Source organism: Carex rostrata, chromosome 27 (assembly GCF_964058835.1).
Source record: "Carex rostrata chromosome 27, lpCarRost1.2, whole genome shotgun sequence".
NCBI lineage: Eukaryota > Viridiplantae > Streptophyta > Magnoliopsida > Poales > Cyperaceae > Carex > Carex rostrata.
In genome coordinates, this window is record NC_135944.1 from 5305197 (window position 1) to 5333041 (window position 27845).

A 27845-nucleotide genomic window follows, 5' to 3' on the forward strand; every position below is an offset into this window, starting at 1 on the left:
GGTGAGAGCTCCTTTTGATGCCTTAAGGACTCAACCTTCACTCTGAAACTTGCAGCCAACATTCTCAAGAGAATCCAAAAAAATCAAGTTCTTTGTCAAATACGAGATATGCCTCACACCCATCAAAGTACGGGTGACTGTGTCATGCGTCTTGATCTTCACGGTACAAACACCTACAATTAATCTTGCATAGATGATCATTACCCAAAAGGACTCCACCTTCATTATTTTTTTTAATTTTCTTACATGATCATTACCCAAATGCCACTATCAAGGAATCATAATCCATTTTTTGTTGATTTTCCTACAATTACTTGTGGATAATTTGACTAGTTATTGTCCAATAGAAATATTATATAGTGATAGTCTAATATTGACCTCAGGAGAGGTAGATTAATTAAACCTGCTTCAAAGTTTATTTTGTGTGAAGATGCAAAATTTTGTAACTATTGTATTTGATAATTTTCTTTCAAATCAGTTGTTACTTGTGTTGGTTCTTGAGTGTATTGTGCCAAATGAAAGCTTGCCTCTCTATTTGTGTGGTATTTATTGCTTGGACATGTATACTATTGGGAACGGTACGCGGAAGCGTTCAAGGAGTAATTTGATCGAACACCTTGCGGGTATACACTAATATCCGAATAAATAGAGAAATATGAAAGTCAAATAAGAAGCCAACACAAACAAGCAATCAAGAACAAGAAAATAAAAGAGAGACACAAGCACTACTACAGAATAAGTGATTATACACGGACATAAACAAGCGAGCTACACGGATTTCCTGCCGCGTGGGCTGCCACGGTGTAGAAATCCTAGTATATATACACACGGATATTTACCGTGTACAATTACTGATAGCTACACGGATTATTACATAAACAGCCGTTTACAAATCCTTGACACTGGCGCTCTCCATAACCGAGCTTCACGGATTATTACATAAAAAGCCGTGTACAATTAGATTTCTACACGGTTATTTAGATAAATGTCCGTGTAGCTCTCTTATTTTTTTATGTATTAATTTTTTTGAATTTTTTTTAATGCTGAAAAACCTTTCTACATGGACTTTTATCTAGATATCCGTGTAGCTCTCTTATTTTTTAATTTTTTTTAATGCTGAAAAACCTTTCTACACGGACATCTAGCTACATTTCCGTGTAGCTCTCTTATTTTTAAATATTTTTTTAATGCTGAAAATTTTTTCTACACGGACTTTTAGCTAGATTTTCGTGTAGCTCTCTTATTTTTAAACATTTTCTACACGGACATCTAGCTACATTTTTTTGTAGCTATCTTATTTTTTAATATTTTTTAATTTGGAAAAACCTTTCTACACAGATATATAATTAAATATCCGTGTAGCTCTCTTATTTTTTAATATTTTTTTAATATTTAATTTTATGTATTAATTTTCTTCTTTATTTTTTTCATGTTGAAAAACCTTTCTACACGGACATCTAGCTACATTTCCGTGTAGCTTTCTTATTTTTTAATATTTTTTTAATGTGGAAAAACCTTTCTACACGGATATTTAATTAAATATCCGTGTAGCTCTCTTATTTTTTAATATTTTTTAATGGTGAAAAACGTTTCTACACAGATTTTTTTTAAAATGTCCGTGTATAATTGAACTACTGTTTTTTTTTTGGCTAGCCTCCAGTTTTGCCAGCCATTTAAAATCAGATCAATTCCAGAACAGAGAATTTCCAAAATAAGAATACCAAAACCCCTAAATTTTGGAAATTTCCAAATTATATAAAAAATTAATACAAAATTCATGTACACTAAATTATACAAAGATCATACAAATCCATCTCTGGTTTACAAAATTGTTTTATAAAAAAATCTGGCCACATACATCTACACTGATCTAACTGCTCCTTGGAGTAACTCTTTGACTCTGATGAATACTACAAAAAATTCAAAACATGCAAGTTACAAAAATATAGCAACTACATCTCTGTTTTGCTTTATAGAAATAAATTATTGCAATTATAACAATGCAACTAATAAAACAAGTTTAGAGGAAATCAATATTAATTGTATGGACAAGTCAAGGCAAAACATATGAATTACATACCGGATATGATGGCCATTGGAATTGTATGCACTCAACAAAGTGAAACATAAAAATCATCGTGTAATAACCGCATTCCCAACCGCCAATCTGTTGCGGGCACTGAAATTTACATTCAGCAGCCTATGTCAGAATGACAATAAATTTTTGAATCCAAAAATATGAAATTATAAAATTATAGTGTGCTCACCTCCAACCACTTCCCATGCATTTTATTTCTTTGCTTGCCCGTGCTTTGCACTCCACCCTCTTTAACATATTGCAGAAAAACCCTTACAAAATTGAGTGACTGTAATTAGCAATTCCACAATTATAAAAAAAAAATCAAACCAAGTGATATTTAGATAACTTACTTAATTAAAACAGGCATGATTCTTTTGGACTGGTGAGGAGTGATAGATTTGTCGGGCCGTTTTGAATCCATGATATAAATCGCATTTTCAAGTGGCACAATCACAAACAAACACCAGTGGCCGCTGTGGGAGGAGAAGAATTGTAGTACTTTAGCATAAAATTAGTGACATATATATTTCAGCATGTAATAGTGACACAAGTGTTTGTTATGGTTCATGGTGTAATTCTTTAACTGAAAATATAAACAATTAATAAGGGTTACAAGTAACCTTTGGTTGTATGGTAGGAGAATAAATTTCTTTTGATCCTCACAAGCTCGATGCATCGCTTTACACAAGTAGTCAACACAATCAGCCGCATAGACATCCAATGAAAGTCACCTCATTAATTCTGCCGGGGTCCAAAAGTGCACACAAGTTCACCTTACATTTCGATGCGGTCTCACGGCATTTTTGGACTAGGAACCTGAAAAATCATCATTTTACATTAGAGTATATATTTGAGTGCTATACACATGATATAAATAATTGATTGGTCACTAACATGAGGAAAACGGTGATGACTCCCACATCGAGCCATTTATCGCTTGACGAGGCGGCCTGTAGAAAGTCGCTGAATTCGGAGATAGGCAGCACGACCTCCGTGCCGTCGTGTAGAAACATACCGGGGGGGACACTGAAGGTAGCATCCGTCATGTCCTTGGGTGCCTTGATCAAGTGGGCGTGGAGAGTCTGCAACTGACCAGGCAAACAGCTAACCTCTTCTTCGGTGAGCCCCGTACGGTCTAGTGGCGCATCCACTGGCGCATCTACTGGCGCATCAGGCGCTTCTGGCGCAACAGACACCAATGCTAATTCCATGTCCCGTACCGTGACAACGCTTCATCCTCATTGATTGTTTCACCTCTTCGTGTCTGTATCAAATTTTGTATATATCTTTTTCAAGTATTTGGAAAGAATGATTTGAATAAGATATCCTATTGTATTTGGAGATTACATTGTCCAAAATAATTTGATTTTTCGGCCATTGGACTATCGCATAGCAGGCCGGGGCATCATCAAGCACCACTATTTCATTGAAAGGGACAGGAAGAGGTATTCTCACAGCCCAATCCTGCGTGATCTTCTCAACCGCTACGCAGAGATAGTTGGGCCTCAGCTGATCACCGACTGCAGGAGGATGTACAATGCCCTTAGCAATGGTCAGAGGAGTAGTACCGAAATACATGACGAGGTCGCATGCTGTGGCCTCCTGCAATAATTATCAGTAATTAGTTGTCTTTAGAATGAAATAATATTGTCTAGCAAATTAACCGCGAGAATCAACAATACCTTCAGATTATGAACATGTAGTGCTTACCTTTAGATTGTCCAAGCCACCTAGCACTTCGGTCCCGGATGCCTGACTACTTCACCGAACTCCCGGAGAAACGGGAGGTTGATCCTCGGATGGCTGCCTAATTTGGTGCATTTGGTTCACCATCCTTGATTCCAGCTCAGCCATCTTCTAGGTGTACTCCATTGTAAGCTGCTCGCGTACCTCCTGACGCACCTGCGCCAACCTTGATTCCATCTCGTCTTTGTTGACCTTGGCACGAGGTCTTCTCTGGGGTTTTGCTCCTTTGAATTCCTCCTTCCAGCCTGTGTAGGCCCCTCTGCCCCTAACTCGACCGGTGTGTTCTGGATTCGGAAGCGCTAAGGACAAGGAATCTTCTTGTCTTGCGACAGTCCGGGCACCAGAATTAACCTCCTCCTCCTCCTCCACCTCCAACTGTTAATTAAAATATTGGTTATAACAAAACACTAAGTAATGTACACAGAGTTATGATTTTGTTTTAATGACACAAAGTTATAACAAAAGACTCTTACCATTTTATGAGCAACGGGCTGCACGTCTTTTGGCAGTACTATCCGCCCGTCAGCGGTTACCTCAGATCTTCCCATGAGCCAATCTTGGCCCCTAGGATTTTGGATCTTAACCACGGGTGAGTCAGAATCGGTGTTTTGCAAAAGAACTTTTGCCCATTCTTTCGACTTACCCTCGTAACCACCCGACCCTAATTTGTGCGGGTACTTGTTCATTTTGGCGATCTTCTTGCCCTGGTCACTTTTTTTCTTCACACATCAAAGTAAATCCATTACTTAAGGAAGATGAGTACAGATTGAGAAAGAACAAAAACTAATGAGTTACCTAAATTTACATACCTTGAATTCTTCTGTTTTCTTCAAAGCTTGGAACTCCTCCCACACCTCTTGTGTTAGCCAAGGATACACTGGCAACGGGTCTTTCCCTTGATCCATGTAATCTGTTTTCAACGTGCTCTTGAATTGCTTCCAAGCTTCATTCACCCTTCGCACGTCCGTTCTTCCGGAATTCGATTGGCAATATTTCCTTCTGCTCAGTGATCTTCTTGCACATTGTCGGACCTTTTTTCCTTTTTTCAGGCCAAGCCTGCGAGACCTCTTCTTCCATCACAACTACATTCTCTCCTTCCATCGGCAGGGCACTCCCTCTTTCCATCATATCTAAAAAACCTAACGTCATATCTACATTATCCTCACCTGAATGTGTCATCGTTCTTTCTACAATCTACAAAATTAGTCTGGACAATCTACAAAACCAAAAATTTTGTTTCTTTTTAGGGAAAATGTAAATGAAAGTCTAAAATACATGCTTACCAATTAAGTCTAAAATACATGCTTACCAAGATACAATCAGCATTGAAACTTAGAGAGAGAGAGAGAACCTGAGATAGAGAGCAGCGACCGAGCGAGAGGAGCTTAGAGGTTCAAGCGAGATGAGAGGAGAGCAACAGAGAGTGGAAACAGAGAGTGAAACACCAACAGTGGCAGCACCAAGAGAGAGGAGGAGACGTGTGGGTTTAGGGTTTAGAGGAGACGAAGGGATTTTGAAAAGAAAGTGACCAGGCCGACCCAGCGCGTATTTTATTTCGCGCAAACCATTTCTACACGGATATCTAATTAAACATCCGTGAAGGAAGACATTTCTAGATGGTTATTTCATTAATAATCCGTGTAGAAATTCTATATATACGCGGAAAAAAATGCGTGCCTTGGGAAGTTCGAAATATAAAGACATCTTTTTATTTTTTATTTTTATTTTTAAGCTTTGCATCTAAACTCAAATATTTATAAATAATAAAATTTCAGAGTTTGAAGCGACGTCGTTCCGACTTCCATTAGATAATTATTTAAAAAGCACATTTTCAGTTTAAATAGCAAATCTTTTAATATTGAAATTTCTACCCTGTCATTTAAGTAACTTTCGTACACGGATGTTTAAGTAGAATACCGTTTAGAAATGATAGAGAATGTCTCCATGCATATTTCATTAAACGTCCGTGTGCAAATCTTTATTAATTTAAAATTCTTAGAAGACGAAACGGCTCTTCAAAATTCCATATAAAAGTATAAAACTAGTTCGATCAACCTCTTTATATAAATTTTATTTGCAAGTAGAAATGGCCGAAGTCCCTTCCGAAGTCCCTCCGGCCGGCAGTGCTCACCCCTCAAATGTGCCATGGCCATTGCCCTCCGGCTACGTCCTTCCCGAAGAGGTTGATGTTAATTTCGAACTCCCTCCCGGTTTCGAAGTCCCTCCCGGCTATCTCATGCCTCCTCCCAACTACAGGAGGACATGGCCGTGGCCGCCTTCAAATGTGCAACGCCGAAGCCCAAGGGGGCACCCACCACCAAAGCCGTACATGAGGAGAGGCGATCGCTGAACTAGGCCAAAGAGCCCCTGGATTAGAAGGAGGCCGGGGTCATCACGCCAGGGCCTTTATGAAGGCATGTTTCATTAATTTAGCTAGCTTTTTTTTGTTTTCTTCTTCCGTATTTTGTTTAATCAGTTTTTTGTGTATGATGATATAGGATGTATTAGCTAGGATCCTTTTTGATGTAATATAAATTTTGTTTTGTATAAATTTTTAGGAAATTAAAAACCTTTCTATTAAAAGTCCGTGTGGAAAACCTTTCTACACGGATGTTTAATTAAAAGTCCGTGTGGAAAACCTTTCTACACAGATTTTTTTGGTACTTAAATAAATAATAAGTTGCCTTTTATTTTTTTATTCTTAAGTTCTACATTTAATATGTAAAATGAAATAAAAAAAAAACTGCATTTAAACAATGATACGAAATCATAATATTGAACAACAGATCATACAAAATCATACTAAACAATGATAAAAGTTCCCACATAACACAAAGTAAAAGATAATACAGACTTAACAAAAAACTGGAAAAACTAATAAACATTAAAAACTAATTAATAAAGAGTAAAAAATTAGGAAGGCTCGAATGGAACAATAGCTTGCTGACGCTTGGCCCTACGGATGTAGGGCTTTGGTTCAGGATGGCCCCTAGGGCTCCGCCTTGGCTTTGACAGGGGTGGCCACGGCCAGCTTCTCGGGAAATATCCGTGTAGAGATGCTGGTTCTTTTTTGTTCGCTTCCGCCACTGGTTCTTCATTGTTCGCAGCCATTTAATTTGTATATAAGAAGTGTATTTCTCTTTATTTGATCGCAAATATATTGAGTTTGGAGCGTCGTTTCCTTTTCCAGTTTAAATAATAATTTAAAAAAAAAATCAGTTTAAATAATAAATATAAAAACTTAAGAATAAATGCAAAATTTAAACAGACATTCAGCTAAATATCCGGATAGAAAGGTTTTTAAACATTTTAAAATATGCAAAAAAATAAATACATAAAAAAGAGAGCTACACGGACATTTAGTTAAATGTCCGTGTAGAAAACCTTGTGGTCATTAAAATAATAACAGAGCTAAACGGACATTTGTTAAATGTCCGTGGAGGACTTCTTTTTTTAATTACGTGTTTCAACAGTTTCACGGAATTTGAAAAGACGATCAAAACGACTCTTCCAAAAGCCTTTATTACAGGAATTCTTAGAAAACATCGGCACAAAAAATCAGATATTTATATTATTATTTAGATTTATATTGATAATCTGATTTTTATATTAATAATCTGATATTTATATTAATATTTAAGTAAACTAATATGAAGAAAAATTAATCAGATATATATATTCATAACATTTATATTTGAACAAATAAAATGTAAAATACAAAAACACAGTAAAATGTTATCAGTTTACAGTCATCCAAAGCTCTCATCAGTACTGCAAATAAACTCTGCTTTTCTATTCGAGTCATTAATACATAGATGGATCTTCTGGCTGATATAAACAAAAAAAAAATTGAGATCGTTAAAAAAAAACTAAAATGAGAAACAAATTAATATCCAGAGATATATTATAGAACTAACCTTAAGTGATCTTATGGTCTGACTCTTCGTTCGGCTCTTCATCTCTGAAATATTATAAAAGAAATAAATATTATACGTTGTTTATTTTCTGGAAAAGAAATATTAAATTTTTCACGGTTAAAAGGAATAAATATTATACATTGGATTTTTTTTTTCCTTTTTCTCTTTTTTTTCATTGTTTGTACATTTTCCCATAGTCCTTCACAGTGGTCAGATCTCATGTGATTTGCTTCGTCTTGTTCTTCAGTAGTTGTTGCAATCTCAGCTTGCACATCAGCACAAAATAGAGGTATCTCATCGAACTGGTCGTACTCTTCTTCGTCGGTTACGTTTTCTATCCCAACAATCCTTCTTTTTTCGGGTAAGACGATGCTCCACCTAGCATCACTCGGGTCAGTGACATAAAAGACTTAGGTTGCTTGCTTGGCGAGTATGAACGGATCATCAACATACCCGACTTTGTTAAAATCAACGAGTGTGAACCCGTCGTTATCAACTTTAACACCACGGTCTTCGACCCATTGACACCGAAACAAAGGAATGCTGAGGTGAGCATTGTAAACGAGCTCCCAAATTTCTTCAATAACACCGTAATATGACTTTGATGCCATTACAGGCCGGGCATCCCCTGATCTACTGAATTCTTGAGACGTCGCCACCAACGTTACCCCACTATTTTGCATGGTGCTCTTATCACTTTGTAATTTAGTGTAAAATGTATATCCGTTAATCTCGTATCCTTGGAATGTTCTAACAACCATTTGGGGTTCTTGGCCCAGCAATCTAATCGTTTCACTTACGGGCGACATTTCCGAGTGTGACTTCACTCTTTCTTTCAGCCATCCTACGAAACAACGGTTATGCTCGTCAGTAATCCACTTCTGACTTCTCGTGTAGTTCTGTTGTCGAAGGATTGCCATGTGCTCATCTATATAGGGAGTGACATCTGCCATGTGCTGTAGTAGAATAAAATGTGCCTTTAACAGTTCATCTCTATCAGCAACTATGGCTTTCAACCCAATAGTCCCTACTCCTTGGAGCCTTCCCTCATATCGAGATTTTGGAACGCCAATATGACCAACACCGGTCATGTAGTTGGTGCAAAACTCAATCACCTCTTCCGTGGAATATCCTTCTACGATGCTACCTTCGGGCCGATGTCGGTTCCTTACGTAACTTTTCAAAATACCCATGAATCTCTCGAATTGATACATATACCGCAGGAACACGGGACCACAAATCTTAATTTCCCTCACAAGGTGAACAACAAGGTGAACCATAACATCGAAAAAAGATGGCGGAAAATACATCTCAAGATGGCAAAGAGTAACGACGACCTCCTTTTGCAAAGGGTCCAATTTTAGCTGGTCTATCACTTTGGAATTAATTGCATTGAAGAAAAAACAAAGCTTTGTGATGGTTTGCCGAACGGACTTTGGTAAAATTCCCCGAATTGCAACAGGAATCATATGTGTCATTAAAACATGACAGTCGTGGGATTTCGGACCAATCAATTTCATGTCCTTCATCGACACAAGCTTCTTAATATTCGAAGAATACCCTGATGGGACTTTAATACTATAAAGGCATTTACAGAAGCTTGTTTTCTCAGTCTTCGACATTGTGCACATTGCGGGAGGTAGGTATGCCTTTTGCTGCCCTTTATCTTGTGGTGCAAGCTTGGATCGTATTTTCATTTCCACCATGTCTTTTCGAACATTGATACCGTCTTTAGTCTTCCCAGGAATATTCAATAATGTGCCAATTAGACTGTCGCAGACATTTTTTTCAATATACATGACATCTAGGCAGTGTCTCACTTCTAAATATTCCCAGTACGGTAGCTCCCAAAATATGAACTTTTTTTTCCAAATATTTTTCGGTGGTGCTTTGGCACATTTTCTGAAAACAACTTTAAGGTTTTTAACTAGCAAGAAGACACCCTTCCCGTCTAACGGACGACGTGCCACTCCAAGCTCAGTGTTCCCCTTGAATTTTTTCTTCTTCTTACAGTATGGGTGATTAATAGGAAGAAACCTACGGTGCCCCATGAAAACATTCTTTTTACAATTTTTCAACCTCAGCACCTGCGTGTCATCTTCACAGATAGGGCACGCTTTTGCTCCTTTAGTACTATAGCTCGATAAATTTCTGTACGCGGGAAAATCATTTATGGTGCAAAATACCATGGCCCGCAGTTCAAATTGCTCTTTGCCGTACGCATCCCACACCCGGATGCCATTCCTCCACAATTTTTGGAGGTCCTCAATTAATGGTGCGAGATATACATCTATGTCATTTCCGGGTTGTCTGGGTCCTTGGATTAGTAATGACATCATTATATACCTGCGTTTCATGCTCAACCAAGGAGGAAGATTGTAGATGCATATAAGAACTGGCCAAGTACTGTGCCGACTGCTCATGCTTCCAAACGGACTCATTCCGTCTGTGCTCACCCCTAGCCTAAGGTTTCTTGATTCGCCACCAAATTCTGTGAACTCTCTATCAATGTTTCTCCACTGAGGAGAATCAGCCGGGTGTCTTAGTTTACCGTCCCTTTTGCGCTCTTCTTCATGCCACGCAATAATTTTGCATCTTTGGGATTTGCAAATAACCGTTTGAATCTCGGTATTATCATAAAATACCACACCGACTTAGCCGGAGCCCGGCCCTTGTTTTCTTCATCGTTACCATCGTTAGTGTCTTGGTTCTTATGTCTGTACCGTGAAACACCGCATTTAGGACAAACATGCATGACCTCGTACTCTCCACGGTACAATACACAGTCATTCAGACATGCATGTATTTTTTCGACCTTCAAGCCCATTGGACAGATCAACTTCTTCGCCTTATATATTGTACAAGGTAACTCGTTGTTATCTGGGAGCATTTCTCATAAAAGCTCTAATAAGGACGTGAAACTATTGTCGCTCCAACCATTGTCTGCTTTTAAGTTCAACAATTTCAACACAGCTGACAGTTTCGAAAATTTGGTACACCTGGGATATAACTGCTTTTTGGATTCATTAGACATATACTGAAATTTTTTATAATTTTTATCAATAATTTCATCTTCCACATCACGTAACATGTCCTCTAGATTTTCAGTAAAATCGTATTCTACATTTTCATCAATAATCTCACAAAGACCCTCGTTGCAATCAAGTTCAAGAACATTATCAAAATTTTCGACATTCTCAAAATCATCGTTGGAATGAAGCTCAAAATTATCAACAACTTCTACATTAATACCAATATTGTCTTCCAAAACAAAATTTCTATTGGTAGCACTACATTCCCCAATTTTCTCACCATGCATAAACCAACATGTATATCTTTTTTGAAATCCCCGACAAATCAAATGAGCTCTAATTTCTTCCACGTCCCCAAATCTTTTAAAATTGCTACAATCTCTACAAGGACACAAGATGTCGTTATCCTTTGTCTTCACTCTATAACTCTCGGCACATTTATGAACTCATCAACGCGAGCCAAATATTCTGCAATATCACGTCGCAATTCGTACATCTGATAAGCTGAAATTGTATCTATTGAAACCTAGGGTTTGTTATGTAAAATTAAGCCAAGTTTTGATTAAATTAGGTTTAATTAGGTTAGAAATGTCCAAAAGTTCAAGTTACTGTCCTAGTTATGTTTGTTCTACAGGTAATCAAGTGTTTGGAGCTTAACGAAGCAAAACGGGTGAGTTAGCACGAAGATTGGAGCTTCTGCCAACATTCATTGCGGCCCGGAATGGATCCATTACGGTCCGCAACCAAGCAAGCCAGAACCAAGCAAGCCAGAGCATTTCTGCACATCCATTGCGGCCCGCAATGACTTCTCCAGCACAGCATCTTCATTCCAGCACACCCATTGCGGCCCGCAACCAAATCCATTGCGGCCCGCAATGACTCTTCAGATTTTTCTGCGCAGTCTGTTAACTTCCTCCATGCACTGCGGCCCGCAATGAATGTATTGCGGCCCGCAATTAGGTCGGTTCAGAGACCGAATTTGCTATTTTTGGTTGGTTATTTCTAGGTTTTTTAGTTGGGTATAAATAGGGACCTGTAGAACAGATTGAACACGTTTTTTTAGGCAGAATTTCTAGGGTTTCAACAAGGAAGAGCAAGGAAAAGCTAGAAGAGAGAAGAAGACACCATTGATCAATCGGTTTTATTATTTTCTTTTCTTTGAAACTCTTTTATTCTTTTGATTTGATTTGTATCTTAGCCATGGCTGGCTAAGGGCTTTTCTAGGGTTGATTAGGGTTGTACTTGAAACTTTTGTTATGATTTAGTTGGTTTTATTTTATATATTCTTGTTCTTTGTTGTGATCTATTCTTTATTTTAATTGATTGTGAGGACTTAATCGAAATCACATGAAACCCTAGGATTTGGTATTTGCAATTGAGAAATTGAATATTAGGTCCAGACCATAAGGAATAGAGTATTTGATAGGCTAAGTATCGAGAGGTGACGCTTGTCTTATACGAGCTTCACCTAATAGTTTAGAAAATTGTGCCAAGTACCGATAGGTGAAAGATAGTTTTCTAGATTTATTGGGACAGTAAGAACTTAATGACTTTAGATTTGGGTAGCCAAGTACTGAGAGGTGACGTTTATTCTAATTTAAAGATGGTATTAATATAGAGATATCCCTTTGTACCTACAACACCCAACTGTGCCTTCATAACTAAAAAAACAAATTTAATAAACCAATTAGTCATAACACTAGTGGATAGGAACCCTAAGAAACCCTAATTTCTCATACTTGTTAAAAATTCAGATTTTGCTTTAAGACTTTAGTTTAATTCATTTTAATCAAAACCAAACCAACCTTTGAACAAACAAAAACCTTTTTTTACTTTCTTTTACTAAATTAAATTGTTAGGTTAGATTTGATATTCCAACTTGTCCCTGTGGAGACGATCCCTAAGTACTACTCGACAAGGTTGTACACTTGCAACCGAATTGAGCGTAAATTAGGATTTATTACTTGTATTGTAATAATTCACATCAACATCCAACTTCGATCCATCTGTAAATTAAATTAAATGAATGATTCCAATTAATCATGGTGGTCGAACAATTTCTTGGCTTACAAAGGGGCCGGTTTACAATCCTAACCCACTCCTTGAATATTATGCCTCATATGTGAACACATATTAGCGGGATTTAATTAGTGTTTGAGAAAAATTCGGCAGCATTTCCCCTTAACTCCCCAAGTATGCGTAAAACCACATACTCGTAGGAGCAATAAGGAGAAATGTTGTCGAACTTTTCTCAAACACTAATTAAATCCCGCTAATATGTGTTCACATCCTAAATGAGACACAATATTCAAATAGCAGTCCCAAATGGGGGACTATCCAAAATTAATCCCTATTGGATTAATTTTGAACGGGCATGGACCTAAAAGCATCAATAGGTCAGTTATTGGACCACAATACACTAATTATTTACATTACCTAAACAGATCAAGCATGCATGCATTAATAAATAATTGACCTAAATAATTAAGCAATAGTAAGCACCAGGAAATTAGCGATAGAAAAGAGGAAGATTAACCTAGCAGGATAGAGAGGAGAAATGCAAATTAACTTCAAAGTTCTCAGCTCCAGTCTCAATCCTTGTGCGCAGAAATCAGACCAATTCAATACAGAGAGAGAGAGAGAGAGAGAGTATTAATTGATCAAAACGGCGTTGGAAGAAGGCTTTTGTAACCCTAAACCTTTCTACATGGACATTTATATATAAATCCGCGTAGAAAGTCGAGAGAGCTACACGGACTTTTATATAAACAGCCGTGTAGAATTGTTTTTTAACACTTTTAATTAAAAGAAATTTTTTATTCAACCTTTCTACACGAACATTTAGCTATAAATTAGTGTAGAAAGTCGAGAGAGCTACACAGACTTATATATAAACAGCCGTGTAGAATTGTTTTTTTAACACTTTTAATTAAAAGAAATTTTTTATTCTACCTTTCTACACTGCTCTTTATTAAACGTATGTGTAGCATTGTATTTTTTTTTTATGTTTTTCAGATAGAAAAACAAACAATTTCCAAAACAAAGGAAGACATTTAAAATCCAGAATTCCAAAACATATATAGCAATTTGAACAAAACATTCATGTACACTAATTTATACAAAAATTACAAATTCTTATTGAGCATTAATTACAGAAAGAGTTGAATAAAGAGTTGGACGAAGGACCATAAAAAAAAAGGGATCGAAGAGGTGGACGACGAAGGACCGTCAGAGCCAGATAAATAGTCAAATAAAGAGCCAAACGAAGGACCGTCCTTTGTCATCCACCTCTTCATTCGGCTCTTCATCCGGTTCTGACGGTCCTTCGTCATCCACCTCTTCATCCGGTTTGGAGGTCCTTCTCCAACTCTTCATCCGACTCTTCATCCGGCCGGCTCTGAAATTATCCAATAGGGTTCTTTTCTTTTGGAGGATGAAGATACATGTTTTAATAAAGAAAGAGCTAGCTGAAAATAAAAAGTTGGATGGACCTTCAAAAAAAAGGGAAGAGGAGGATGAAGAACCTTCAGAGTCGACTCTTCATCCGGTTCTTCGTCTGGCTCTGAAGGTCCTTCATCTCTCCTCTTCCTTTTTTTTTGAAAATCTTCATTCGACTCTTTATTCGATCAGCTTTTTCTTTATTAAAACATGATCTTCATCCGCCTCTGAAATTATCAGATTATAGAGAGAGAGAGAATTGATCAAATCGGCCCTGGAAGGAGAAGGCCTATTATATAACCAACTTGGTGATGGAAAAGGCGCGCCCTTTAATAACCAAAACCCTAAAATAACCTTTCTACACGGCTTTTTTTATTAAACGTCTGTGTAGCTCTCTAAAAGCTTTCCACACTATTAATTAAACAAAAAACCGTGTATAAGTGACACCTTTCTACACGGCTTTTATGAAACGGCCGTGTAGCTCTCACAAGCTTTCTACACTTTAATTTAAACAAACATCCGTGTACAATGCCGACCTTTCTTCACGGTTCTTTAATTAAATATCCGTGTAGCTCTTGCAAGGCTTTCTACACTGTTATTTAAATAATAATCTGTGTACATTTCCTAATAAATGTCTGTGTAGCTCTCTCACGGCTTTCAGAGAAATACTTCACTTTTTTTATAACAAGGCAATAAAGCCCATCTTCATTGAAGATACTTCACTAATTTATGTAATTATCAATCTAAAGAGAACAAAGCGTAAAGATTATTGAAACCTTGCACAATATCATGATTTCAATAAAGATAACTCGTCCATTTCACATATATGAGTAATATTTGTTTTTTGGGTTTCAAAATTAGGGACACAATCTGGGTTTTGAAGCGAAGAGCATTGCCTTGCGTGACTAGACCAAAGACTTGTTCTGATACCAAACATAATCTTAATGAAATAATTTTCTTAGGAAATTAATTGTTTTGAAAAGTTCAACTAGTGATGGCAACAGGTTATATTAATAGTTAATTATATTAACGTGCTTAACATAAATGATATAACTACAATACCCACTAGAAATGTTCTTATAATTAAATAAAAAATAAAAAATCAATTTTCTTTTCTTAAGGTATTTTAAGCCATATATACTGATTGAAACTGTGCTACATACATAGATGATTACTGTGTGCTAATTAAAATTGAAACGAATATAGAAAAATAGTGCTTTTTTTTTTTCTGTGTGCTAATTAATTTAATGAGAGCTATTGTGGCGCGCAAGTCACAAGAATATTAATTTGAATTGATCTGCCCCAGGAGACACCCGTCCACTGTCCAATTGAGATTGATATCTAAATTTACAAGTAAACGCTCCCATGATCCATTCATTGGATGAGTTTGCCATCTAAAGTAAACGCTATGACATCGTATCGTATTGAATATTCAATTCAGACGGATGTTGGGCATTTTTATTAAAACCCTAAAAAAAAAGATTTTTACAAAAGTGCCTCCGGATTCAGATTTTTTTTCAAAACTGCCCCAACCGTCCGTCCTATGGGTGGTCCACACTCCTAGCAGACTGCTCGGGGTAGGGGCGGTCCACTAGGGACCTGACTGCCCCTCTGCTGGGCGGTCTTCTATTTTTTTTTATTTTTTTTAGAGAGAGAGATCTTAATATTTTCATTTAAATAATTTTAGTTTTTTTGTTTAGGGTGTATGCCAAAAAATAAGACATTTTATATATTTATGAATGATGTCATAACTCTTTATAACTTTGATTTGATTTGTTAGTTGGATATCACAAGTCTAAAGATAACACTAATTAAGGACTTGGCCTTGATTCTTAATAATTTGTTTTATTCAAATATACACAAGGAAATATGGTTAGATTGCATCAATAATGTCAACTTCTTTTTTTTTTTAGAGAATAATTGAATTATTTCATTATTGTCAACATATACCATTTACTTGAATAAGTAAACGCACACAATAAATAGTAAATGCATTTTAAAATAATTATATGGATAATTCTTGAATAATCTCTCAAGCTTTTGACTAAACAAAATACCGATTGTTGTACGTCTACCGTTGAACAAAAACTTAAACTAAATTTTTGAGGCACTAAACGAAGTTTTTTTTTAAATTCTGATGCTTCGGATAGCCCATTCCGAAAAGTTTTCATACGCGCAAATCCGACTTTCCTATCCAAAGTTATGACTGTTTAAAGTTTTTTCAAAAGATGAACTTTGAAAATTCATGACTAATTGTAGAAAAATTCAAATAAATTGAAATTTGTGTCAATTCTGTGTATTTTTTAATGTTCTACATGTTGGTGTAATCACTTTTGCAGTTTGGTCCCTGTATCAGTCCAGACTTGCTGATTTACCAACAGATGTCAAATTTGATGTTTTTAGTGCATTGCACTATACCAGTAGCTTTTGCTTAGTGCTTGGCTACGGAATTTGGACTTGGTACCATACCAGATATCAGTCTAGAGTGCTTTGTGGATGGATAGAGATCTAATTTGAGGTTTGAACATATTTTAGAAGCTCTAAACTACTGTTTTAGTACCAGAAATAAAGAGAAGAAGATCAAAGCTCCAAGATATCATTTAATCAAAATTTTTGAAATATCAACAAGCTGTCAGAGTTTGAAAATTTTTGAATCAATGCCAAGTCCTTAATAAGTGTTATCCAACTGACAAGTTGTAACACTATGCAAAATATATATAATGAAATTGATAACTTCAAATAATATACGAACTGTCTGAATGTATTTTTAGTGAGTAAGTAATATTTAAAGAATAAATATTATTTTCCTGAACTGATTAACAATGATGAATAAGTTACTCAAATGTGATTTATTATCAAATTGGTAATTTAAAATTATGTTTGACTGATATAATAGTTAGTTGTTAATTCAAATGTCTAAAATATTTTGAAGGGAATATTTAAAAAAATTAGAAATTGAAATTTGCATGAGATATAATATACATAGGATTGATGCTTGTAAGATATATATATATATAGGGTCTGTCTAAATTGCTGCTGGCAGCATTTCGGCAGAGGTGCTGCCGGGGCTATATTTAGCCGTGTGATGTCCAAACAACAAATCCAAACCGTTAGATGTTTAATCTATATTATAATCTACTTGGAGACCAAATTTTACATTTTTTGGAATTTTTTTACTATATATTAAGCTGGTTTGAAAACCGCTGATTTCAGTAAATTTCTGCAGCATTGAAATCAGCGGTTTTCAAACCAGCTTAATATATAGTAAAAAAATTCTAAAAAATGTAAAATTTGGTCTCCAAGTAGATTATAATATAGATTAAACATCTAACGGTTTAGATTTGTCGTTTGAACATCAAAAAATAGAAAAAACAGTGGCAGCACCGCCGGCAGAAATGCTGCCAGCAGCAAATTAGCCACAGCCTATATATATATATATATATATAATCTTTTTATTTTTTTAGTTACTTTTCCGATTTTTTTTAAAATACCCACTAAAAAAAATATTTTATTAAAAATAACCAGGTTTCAACCAAATTTTTAAAAATACCCAAACCGCGGATTTTTTCCGCGCTCCGGAATTTTTATTCCGGGCCGCGGAACAAATTCGCGCCCCGAAAAAAAAAAAAATTTCCGAGCGCGGATATTTTCCGCGGGCCGGATTTTTTTTTTTTTTTTTTTTTTTTTTTTTTTAGAGTTTGGAGTTAGGAAAATAATGTTTTTTTGGGAATTTTTTGTCCAAATTTGCACCCCTGATTAACATATCAAAACACCTTCAAAAAGCATGAAAATTTACCGACATGCATTCTTGGCTTCATAGAATAAGACTGTGAAGTTTCATACAAAATCTCAAAACAGATCAAGAGATATCGGCTCTCAAAAATTGCCCGAACTGCTGAACGATTTCTTCTGAGCCCAACTTTTCACCTCTGGTTAATATATCAAAGAACCTTCAAAATATATGAAAATTTACCGACTTGCATTTTTGACTTCATAGAACAAGACTGTAAAGTTTCATAGAAAATATCAAAACAGATCGTGAGATATCGGCTCTCAAATATTGCCCGAACTGCTGAAGGAGTGCTTCTGAGCCCAACTTTGCACCTCTGGTTAACATATCAAAGCACCTTCAAAAATCATGAAAATTTACCGACATGTATTCTTGATTTCATAGAACAAGACTGTGAAGTTTCATACAAAATCTCAAAATAGACCATGACATAATGAAACATAACAAAACTGAAAACTGAAACATAATAAAACATATACTAAGAAGATAATAAAACTGAACATAACAAATCAAAACTCAAACATAACAAAACTGAACTCTCTCTGAATGAGTGCTTCCGAACCCAAATTTGCATCTCTGATTAACATATCAAAACACCTTCAATCATGAAACACTCCTTCAGCAATTCAGGCAATTTTTGAGAGCCGATATCTCACGGTCTGTTTTGAGATTTTGTATGAAACTTCACAATATTGTTCTATGAAATCAAGAATACATGTTGGTAAATTTTTATGATTTTTGAAGGTGCTTTGATATGTTAACCAGAGGTGCTCGGAAAAAATTCCCAAAAAAACATTATTTTCCGAGCACGGATATTTGGGGAAAAAAAAAATTTTTTTTTATTTTTTTTTCGGGGCGCGAATTTTTTCCGCGGCCCGGAATAAAAATTCCGGAGCGCGGAAAAAATCCGCGGTTTGGGTATTTTTAAAATTTTTGCTGAAACCTGGTTATTTTTAATAAAATATTTTTTTTAGTGAGTATTTTTAAAAAAATGGGGTTACTTTTGGACTACTTTATAAAATATGGAAATTTAAAGGTTAGATTGCAAAGTGAATTGTTAAATAAGATAGTGGGACCCACGTCCCTTCTTATCCCTCTGTATTTTCTTCTTTCCCCAATCCCGGCCCACCGACTATCCCTTCTCTCTATGGGTAGGATGCCTATTTTGGTTGTTTTCTCTATTCGGCAAATAACAGGGAGACTAATGAATATCTCTAGTTGGCTTGACTTTTATTATTGAATCAATAGCTCGATACTCTGTCCAGATAGCTGTGCTATTGTAGGTAATCTGTCTATTGGTTGTGGTTTTCTTGATTTCCATATGTTTATTTTTGATAAAATGATTTGGATTTGGGAGAAGTTTATTTAAATGAATTAAAGTATAAAAGTCAAAGTTTGTGAGGAATTATTGAAAACTAGATTAATAATATATATGATGGATTTGTCTGAGACTTCTCTGTTACCACGAGTACATCAATTGGATATGAATCCAATAATTGCTATAGTAATTGGATACTTGAATTTTTAGTTTAGAACTCAATTTTACCTCTACCTTTCGGTACCAAGCTCAAATAGATTATATCAGGTATTTGTATTATTTTTCTTGGTGATTGAAATTATTCATGGTTGGTATGGGGATAAGGGTTGGTGATGCAATATGAACATTGGTACCAATATCGGTGCCGGTTTATTGTGGTTACTGGTACACCAACTTAAAATACCAAGGGCTTGTTGTAAAAGAAATATAAAGTATAAGGTTAAATTTGCAAAATTACATCTATATATAAATGTATATATATACTAGCTGGAAATTATAAACGTAACTAGGAATTGAATTATGGGCCTTTGGGGCTTGATTGTATATTAAATAGAAATTTGGGCTTGAGCTCTTTTGAACTTGTTTCATAAATTTGAAATGGAAATGGAAAAAAAAATAAAAATAAAGTATGGCTCAAGTTAAGCCTTCGGACCTGATCCAGAAAATTAAAAATAAAGGAAGCACAAACTGAGTTGGTTAAAACTGGACTCTGCCCGAAAATGAATGAAAGTAAATTGAACTTGACTGTTGGACTTAGACTTGGATCTTGATTTATTAGGTTATTGAACTATGGAACTTAAAGTAGGCATAATTACAAAAGAGATTGATGAGATGGAATGCTCATGAAGATTTGACTGCTAGCGACCTCACCTGTTGCCCTACGATATCAGGTGCGAGGTTATTGGATTAGTCTGAGATTCATGACTAGGAATTAAATCGTAACTCGCTGTGCATTTTGAATATTTGATTGACTGCATTGATTGAACTGTTGCATCATATGCATAGCCCAATATAATTGAAACTGAATTACATGTAAGATTGTTGACTGTCATGTTGATATTGTTTATCGATTGATTGATTCTTATTGCAAATAATTAATTGAGACCACAGTGATTGAATTGATTGAATATTGAATACTGTAATCCTTGAACCTCCATATAGTGGAGAAAAATGATTAATATATCGTAAAGTCTAGCTAGCTACTAGACTTTACTCCAGGACCCTTATGCGCATATGGTGAATGGCCCCAATCGAATCCAGTACCGGTTGGATAGGGGATATTGAATAAATGTGAATTGTGACTGTAAGACTAATAAACTGTGGTAACTGTCTTATCATTGATTTTCTTTCCGATAATGACAGTATTGTGATATTGATTTCGTATTATTTTCATTAACAAATTGTCAGGATAGCTAGAATCGTATAAGCCCTTACACGATAGATACATGTTATGGTATATGTCAGTGTTACCAGACTAGAATTTGTAAAGTTAAGAAACCAAACGTTACCAGACTTAGTGGTTGTAAAGATTAGGTTCCAAACATTATCAAACTTTATGGTTTAAAGATTTTACCCTAAACCATTTATTCTGATATGATCCTTAGTGTTCGGATTTATTTCTGTAATTTTTATTGTTCAATTGGATACTGCCATTAAGCATTTGCATTCGTCATTATGAAATGAACTGTTTATTTCTCGTGCGGTGATTTCATTCTGAATATGGATTTTCTTCGAATCCAATAATCTGAGTGGCAATCAGCACTGAGAAATAATTTATTATTTCTCACTCGTTTCCCCTTTGTGGGTTACAGGTTTATTATACGAAGATAAAGAGCGCTTCCGGATAATTGACAGCAGGGCCACCTAAAGGTATGGGATTTGGGTTTATTATATCTGACAGGGTGCATAGAGTATATCTTTAGCATCATCCACTATAAAATGTAAGATAATTATTTTAAATAGATTGGGATGTGGCAAAAATAATGGATGTTATTGGCAATACATAAAAAGATCCATGTTATATGTTACGTATATTAAATGGTAAATAGACGCGGTAATAATCGTCGCACCTCCGGATTGGGGGTGTGACACAAGTCAAATCAAAGTTATAAAGAGTTACGACATCACTCATAAATATATCAAAAAAACTAAAATTATTTAAATGAAAATATTAAAATCTCTCTCTCTAAAAAAAAATTAAAAAAAATAGAGGACCGCCCAGCAGAGTGGTGGTCAGGTCCCTAGTGGACTGCCCTTGCCGCGGGAGGTTTGCTAGGAGTGTGGACCGCCCATAGGACGGGCAGTTGGGACAGTTTTGAAAAAAATCCGAATCCGAGGGCACTTTTCTAAAAATCTTTTTTTTTTTTAGGGTTTTAATAAAAATGCCCGATGTTCAGGTATCACTTATATTTGCATATACGACCCTATAAAGCTACGTGATGACAGATAATTATATGGAACTGAGAATTACATGTTATCTTGGTCTGATTTTCAAATGCCTAGTGACACAAATTTTGGGACAGGAATTCATTTGCCTGGATAAAATACTGGCATTAATTGGTGCAAAAAAGTCAATCTGCCCCTTGGTCAATTACTCTGAAGAACTTTAATTTTTTTTGTGGGTGTGGGTGAGGATGAACTTATGATTTTTATGTACCACTAACTAATAAGCGATGGATACCTTACCAATATATATTATATATGAATCGATCATAAACCTGCTGGTACCATATAGGAATCGATCAAGAATATATATGTCATTATGCGCGAGGATAAAAAGCACCATCCCACAGGTAGACATTTACCATTTTAGGAGAGCTGAATTAATATAAATTTTACAAAGAAATTCAATTAAATTTTAATATAAAATTTAAAAAGAAATTCAATTAAATTTTAAAAGCACTAGCCTACAAGTACTACTTAAGCATATTGTGAAAAATTGGATTGTCACATAGTGGAAATTGACAATATTATTTAATAAAAAATATAGCATTTTGAGCAACTGGTTTGGGTAAGGGAATATTGGGCCAGCTCAAAGGATGTTAATAGAATTTAGATGAAATTTTTCTATATTTTCTTCATGCAACTAATATTTTAATGAATACTGCGAATGTTTTGTTGCAATAAAACTAAATCTGGAGGCTTAGTTAAGTACAAAACAAAAATGTCAAATTAAATCTCAAATATGATAGCAACTAATTATATGACTTCTAAAAGTCAGCTAGGTTCATTCCCCATGACTAATTCTGCTGAAATCCTTAACGTAGATGATGTAATAGCAATTCCCACTTGACATTTAGTACAACTAAATATAATAAAAAAAAAATTGGTAAATTATGGTATGTTCTTAATACACGCGTTCTGCACTTGAACTTTTGTATAAGGTGATTTAGTTAATGAGTTTGCATATTTCATATGAAGAATTATTAACTAATTGGAAAACATCCGTTTTAATTATAGCAATTATATGTATGTTTTGATGATTTTAGTAAAAATTTATACAAGTAATATTTGATTTGCTGGTTTCAAATTCAGACTAACAATTTCCTGTCTAGACCAGGTAATGAGCGCATGTTCAATTGCTATATAACACTCTAGAAGGCTTAGTATAGTGCAAACTAAATATGTCAAATTAAACTACACATATATAATCGATCAGTGATTGCAACTGATTATATGACTTTTATGAGTTTTTTTTTGTTTTGTTTTTTTTTTTTGATAAAAGGCGTTTGCTCGTTTCATTAAAGAAACAATATCAGGTTCCTTACAAAATTACGCACATTCGCAACATACGCAATAAGAAATGAAAATACGAAATTGGCGTCATGGTCCCGAATATCTATATATCTTCATGCCAAATATAACCAAACAGATAACCAAAGAGTAAACTAGCAAGCTAAATAGATATGTAATTAGTCAGTCCATAGCACTGGTCTCCGCAGAAGCAGCAGCCTTTGTGGGAGACTGGTACAACACCATCTGTGTGTCTTCCGGATCCCAAATCCTGAGTGATATTTCTTCAATCTCAGTAGGCAGCCATGCTGGTATCACATCCCGTGCTTGCCTCTTGACTAAATCTGCCCAATAATTAGCCAAAGCCACAATCATTAGTACAATAGATCGAAAAGTTTTATTATTGCTATGATTAAAGCACATATCATTACGTAATTTCCACACCGTCCAACTTATTGCACTAAAAACCACTAAAAACGCAATTTGCATGTGATTAGGTAAAGAACAAGCAAATTGAACAATATCTGTGATGGTAGACCAATTTTTATAGTATTGTTGACTAATTCCCATCCAATACCAGATTTGCTGAATAAAAGGGCAAAGTAAGAACAAGTGGTTAATGGACTCGATTCCTTTACAAAATTGGCATTGCACTGCTCCTATCCATCCTCTTTTCCGCAAGTTGGTTTTTGTTAGGATTCTATTTTTTGTCATGAGCCACATGAATATTTTGATTTTATGTGGGATTGGCATTTGCCACCATAACATAGCCTGTGCTATTTTCACCCCCCCCCCCCAAAATTTAAAAACCTGTGCAACGATTTGACAGAAAAAATCCAAGAGGGTTCCCATTTCCATGCCAGCTGATCATAATCATGAGTAAAAGATATGATGCTAAGAGTCTGTAGAATCTGGGTCCATTCGTGAGTCATCATGTCATCTAGATGTCTGTTGAAGGAGATGGCTCTAGCCTGTGAGTTAATGACATCTTTAAGAGGAACATTTGGATTACTACAAATATCAAACAATTATGGGTATTAGGTAGCTAGTGTACTGTTGTGGTGCCAGGTATCTAACCAAAATTTGATCTCTATGTGTGTACCTGGAGAGTATATAATACTAGAATGTCCTAGGGATTCTAATTTAAGAATATATTTCCAAAAAGAAGTTGGAATAGTATGCTCACTATAGTATTGAAACTGGATTAATTTTTTCCACAAATGAGAATATGTTGGATTGTGATATTTCCACCACCATTTCATAAGTAAGGCTGAATTCATTTGTCGCAGGTCCAGAATACCTAATCCACCATATTCTTTAGCGATGCATGCTTTATGCCAACTAATAAGAGAATAGTTTTTCTTGGAAGTAGATCCTTGCCATAGAAAATTTCTTCTAATTCTATCTAGCCTGTCTATAACAGATGAAGGAATTCGATAAATGGAGAGTGCATATAAGGGGATTGAAGAAAGCACAAAGTTAATGAGAGTTAATCTCCCCCCTATGGAAAGCAAGTTCCATTGCCAACCCTGTAATCTAGCTTCAAATTTATCTACTAAAAAATCTCAATCCTTTAGTTTAAGACCAGTATCTTTGAGTCGTAATCCTAAGTACTTAATAGGAAATTTAGCTAATCTACATCTAAATATGTCAGCTAACTGAGGGCCTATATCTGTATTGAGCGGGTACATTTCAGAATTGTTCATGCACAAACTTTTATGAGTCTGTGCATGTACAATTCTCCATGACTAATTCTGCTGACGTTCTTCAAATATATCTTGTTATTACAATTTCCAGTTGATATTTTTACAATCAAAGAAACAATTGTGGTCCAATATTGTATGTTCTTTTGTATCCAAAACCTCGACCGCAATGTATTGTACTTTTTAGATAAATAATAAGGTCGAGGCTTCTACGTATAAATATTTATAACAGATCCTCTAATGAACATGCAACCTCTCATGTGGAAGACATTATTGTCTCAGCCGTTAGACTTTTGTGATTTTGTTTATGCAATGAAGTTTTAGTTTATTTTTTTCCTCCATTTCAGAAGAATATACCTCATTAATTTATGTCATTAATCAATCTGTAGAGAGGAGAGAGTAAAGATTATTAATCCCTTATAAGTATGTTTTAACGGTTTTAATCACTCATAATTAATTCATGTCATTATAAAATGAGTAACATTTGTTATGCTGATTCAAAATCAGACTCACAAAGTTCCTGTCCTGACATAATATTTGTTTTATTCATGAGCGCTTGTCTTATTGCTATACAGCTCATCTGGAGGCTTAGTCAAGTGCAAACTAATTAATATGTCAAATTAAAAATGACATAATCAGAGATGGCGACCGGTTATATGACTTTCCAGAGTCTTCATCTACATGACTAATTCTTCTGACGTCCATAATTAAAAATAGATGATGATGTAATTACAATTCCCAGAAGATATTTCCTACGTACAGAAGATATGACAAATAAACATTTTGTAATACAATATGGTATGTTGTACGTCCGCAATTATCATGTTAATTTAATATGGACGCACAACGGTTATACCTCGTCATGTAATGTTAACTAATTTCAGAAAGGGGTCATGTGAACTTGAACCGTTGAAAACGGTTAGGATTGTCCGGAGCACTTTGAGCCCGAGTTTTAGTCATCTTGAAATCCCAATGTATGTCATTACATCGGCCGAGATTTTGATATCCAAAATTCGAACAAATAATCCAACAAATGCAGCATGAACCACATATTTAAATCATTTTGGAGGACAAATTTATAATTTTCTTGATATTTTCACTATTGTATTAGATAGAAAAATTGTTGCTTGTACTGGATTAACCAAAATCGATCTATTATAATAATGGATTCAACACTCTTTATAAAATTACTGATAGTGTACTCAATCTACAGTGAGTGAGCTATGTATTAAAATTGAAACGAATATAGAAAAATAGTGCTGGTTTTTTTTTTTTTCTGTGTGCTAATTAATTTAATGACAGCTATTGTGGCAAGCCACAAGAATATTAATTTGAATTGACCTGACCCAGGAGACACCTGAGTCCACCCGTCCACTGTCCAATTGAGATTGATATCTAAATTTACAAGTAAACGCTCCCATGACCCATTCATTGGATGAGTTGGCCATCTAAAGTAAACGCTATGACATCGTATCGTATTGAATATTCAATTCAGACGGATGTTCAGATATCACTTACATTTGCATATACGACCCTATCAAGCTACGTGATGACAGATAATTATATGGAACTGAGAATTACATGTTATCTTGGTCTGATTTTCAAATGCCTAGTGACACAAATTTTGGGACAGGAATTCATTTGCCTGGATAAAAATACTGGCATTAATTGGTGCAAAAAAGTCAATCTGCCCCTTGGTCAATTACTCTGAAGAACTTTAATTTTTTTGTGGGTGTGGGTGAGGATGAACTTATGATTTTTATGTACCACTAATTAACTAATAAGCGATGGATACCTTACCAATATTATATATGACTCGATCATAAACCTGGTACCATATATGAATCGACACTACAAAAATATGTCATTATGCGCGAGGATAAAAAGCACCATCCTACAAGTAGACATTTACCATTTTATGAGAGAGCTGAATTAATATAAATTTTACAAAGAAATTCAATTAAATTTTAATATAAAATTTAAAAAGAAATTCAATTAAATTTTAAAAGCACTAGCCTACAAGGTACTACTTAAGCATATTGTGAAAAATTGGATTGTCACATGGTGGAAATTGACAATATTATTTAATAAAAAAATATAGCATTTTGAGCAACTGGTTTGGGTAAAGGAATATTGGGCCAGCTGAAAGTTATTTAGATGAAATTTTTGTATATTTTCTTCATGCAACTAATATTTTAATGAATACTGCGAATGTTTTGTTGCAATAAAACTCTATCTGGAGGTTTAGTTAAGTACAAAACAAAAATGTCAAATTAAATCTCAAATATGATAGCAACTAATTAATTATATGACTTCTAAAAGTCGGCTAGGTGCATTCCCCATGACTAATTCTGCTTAAATCCTTAACGTAGATGATGTAATAACAATTCCCACTTGACATTTAGTACATGTACTTTTGTACAACTAAATATAATAAAAAAAATTGGTAAATTATGGTATGTTCTTAATACACGCGTTCTGCACTTGAACTTTTGTATAAGGTGATTTAGTTAATGAGTTTGCACATTTCGTATGAAGAATTATTAACTAATTGGAAACCATCCGTTTTATATCAATTATATGTATGTCCTGATGATTTTAGTAATAAAATTATACAAGTAATATTTGATTTGCTGGTTTCAAATTCAGACTAACAATTTCCTGTCTAGACCAGGTCATGAGCGCATGTGCAATTGCTATATAACACTCTAGAAGGCTTAGTATAGTGCAAACTAAATATGTCAAATTAAGCTAGACATATATAATCGATCTTCTCCAAAAAAAAAAAAAAAAAAAAAAAAAAGACATACATAATCGAACAGTGATTGCAACTGATTATATGACTTTTATGAGTCTGTGCATGAACAATTCTCCATGACTAATTCTGCTGACGTTCTTCAAATATATCTTGTTATTACAATTTCCAGTTGACATTTTTACAATCAAAAAAAAAATTGTGGTCCAATATTGTATGTTATTTTGTATCCAAAACCTCAACAATGTATTGTAATTTTTAGATAAATAATAAGGTTGAGGCTTCTACGTATAAATATTTATAATAGATCCTCTAATAATGAACATGCAACCTC

General features: G+C 35.0%; 1 protein-coding gene across 1 annotated transcript; it reads right to left on the minus strand.

Moving 5' to 3' along the window:
• Positions 1–7630: 7630 nt before the first annotated feature.
• Positions 7631–10633, minus strand: LOC144545009 (uncharacterized). The gene is made up of 5 exons (XM_078293564.1): positions 10467–10633; positions 9251–10338; positions 8197–9118; positions 7929–8121; positions 7631–7654 (listed from the first exon to the last, which is right to left on the minus strand). Exons 1-5 carry the CDS (start codon positions 10631–10633, stop codon positions 7631–7633), a joined length of 2394 nt encoding a protein of 797 aa, XP_078149690.1.
• Positions 10634–27845: the final 17212 nt, after the last annotated feature.

Excerpts from the sequence above, each read along its gene's own strand:
- LOC144545009 (XM_078293564.1), bottom strand. The coding sequence starts at position 10,633 with ATGCTCCCAGATAACAACGAGTTACCTTGTACAATATATAAGGCGAAG. Across the intron at positions 8,122-8,196 it reads GTTGATTTTAACAAAGTCGG|GTGGAGCATCGTCTTACCCG; the intron begins GTATGTTGATGA and ends GAGTGATGCTAG. Across the intron at positions 7,655-7,928 it reads GTGAAGGACTATGGGAAAAT|CCAGAAGATCCATCTATGTA; the intron begins GTACAAACAATG and ends TGTTTATATCAG.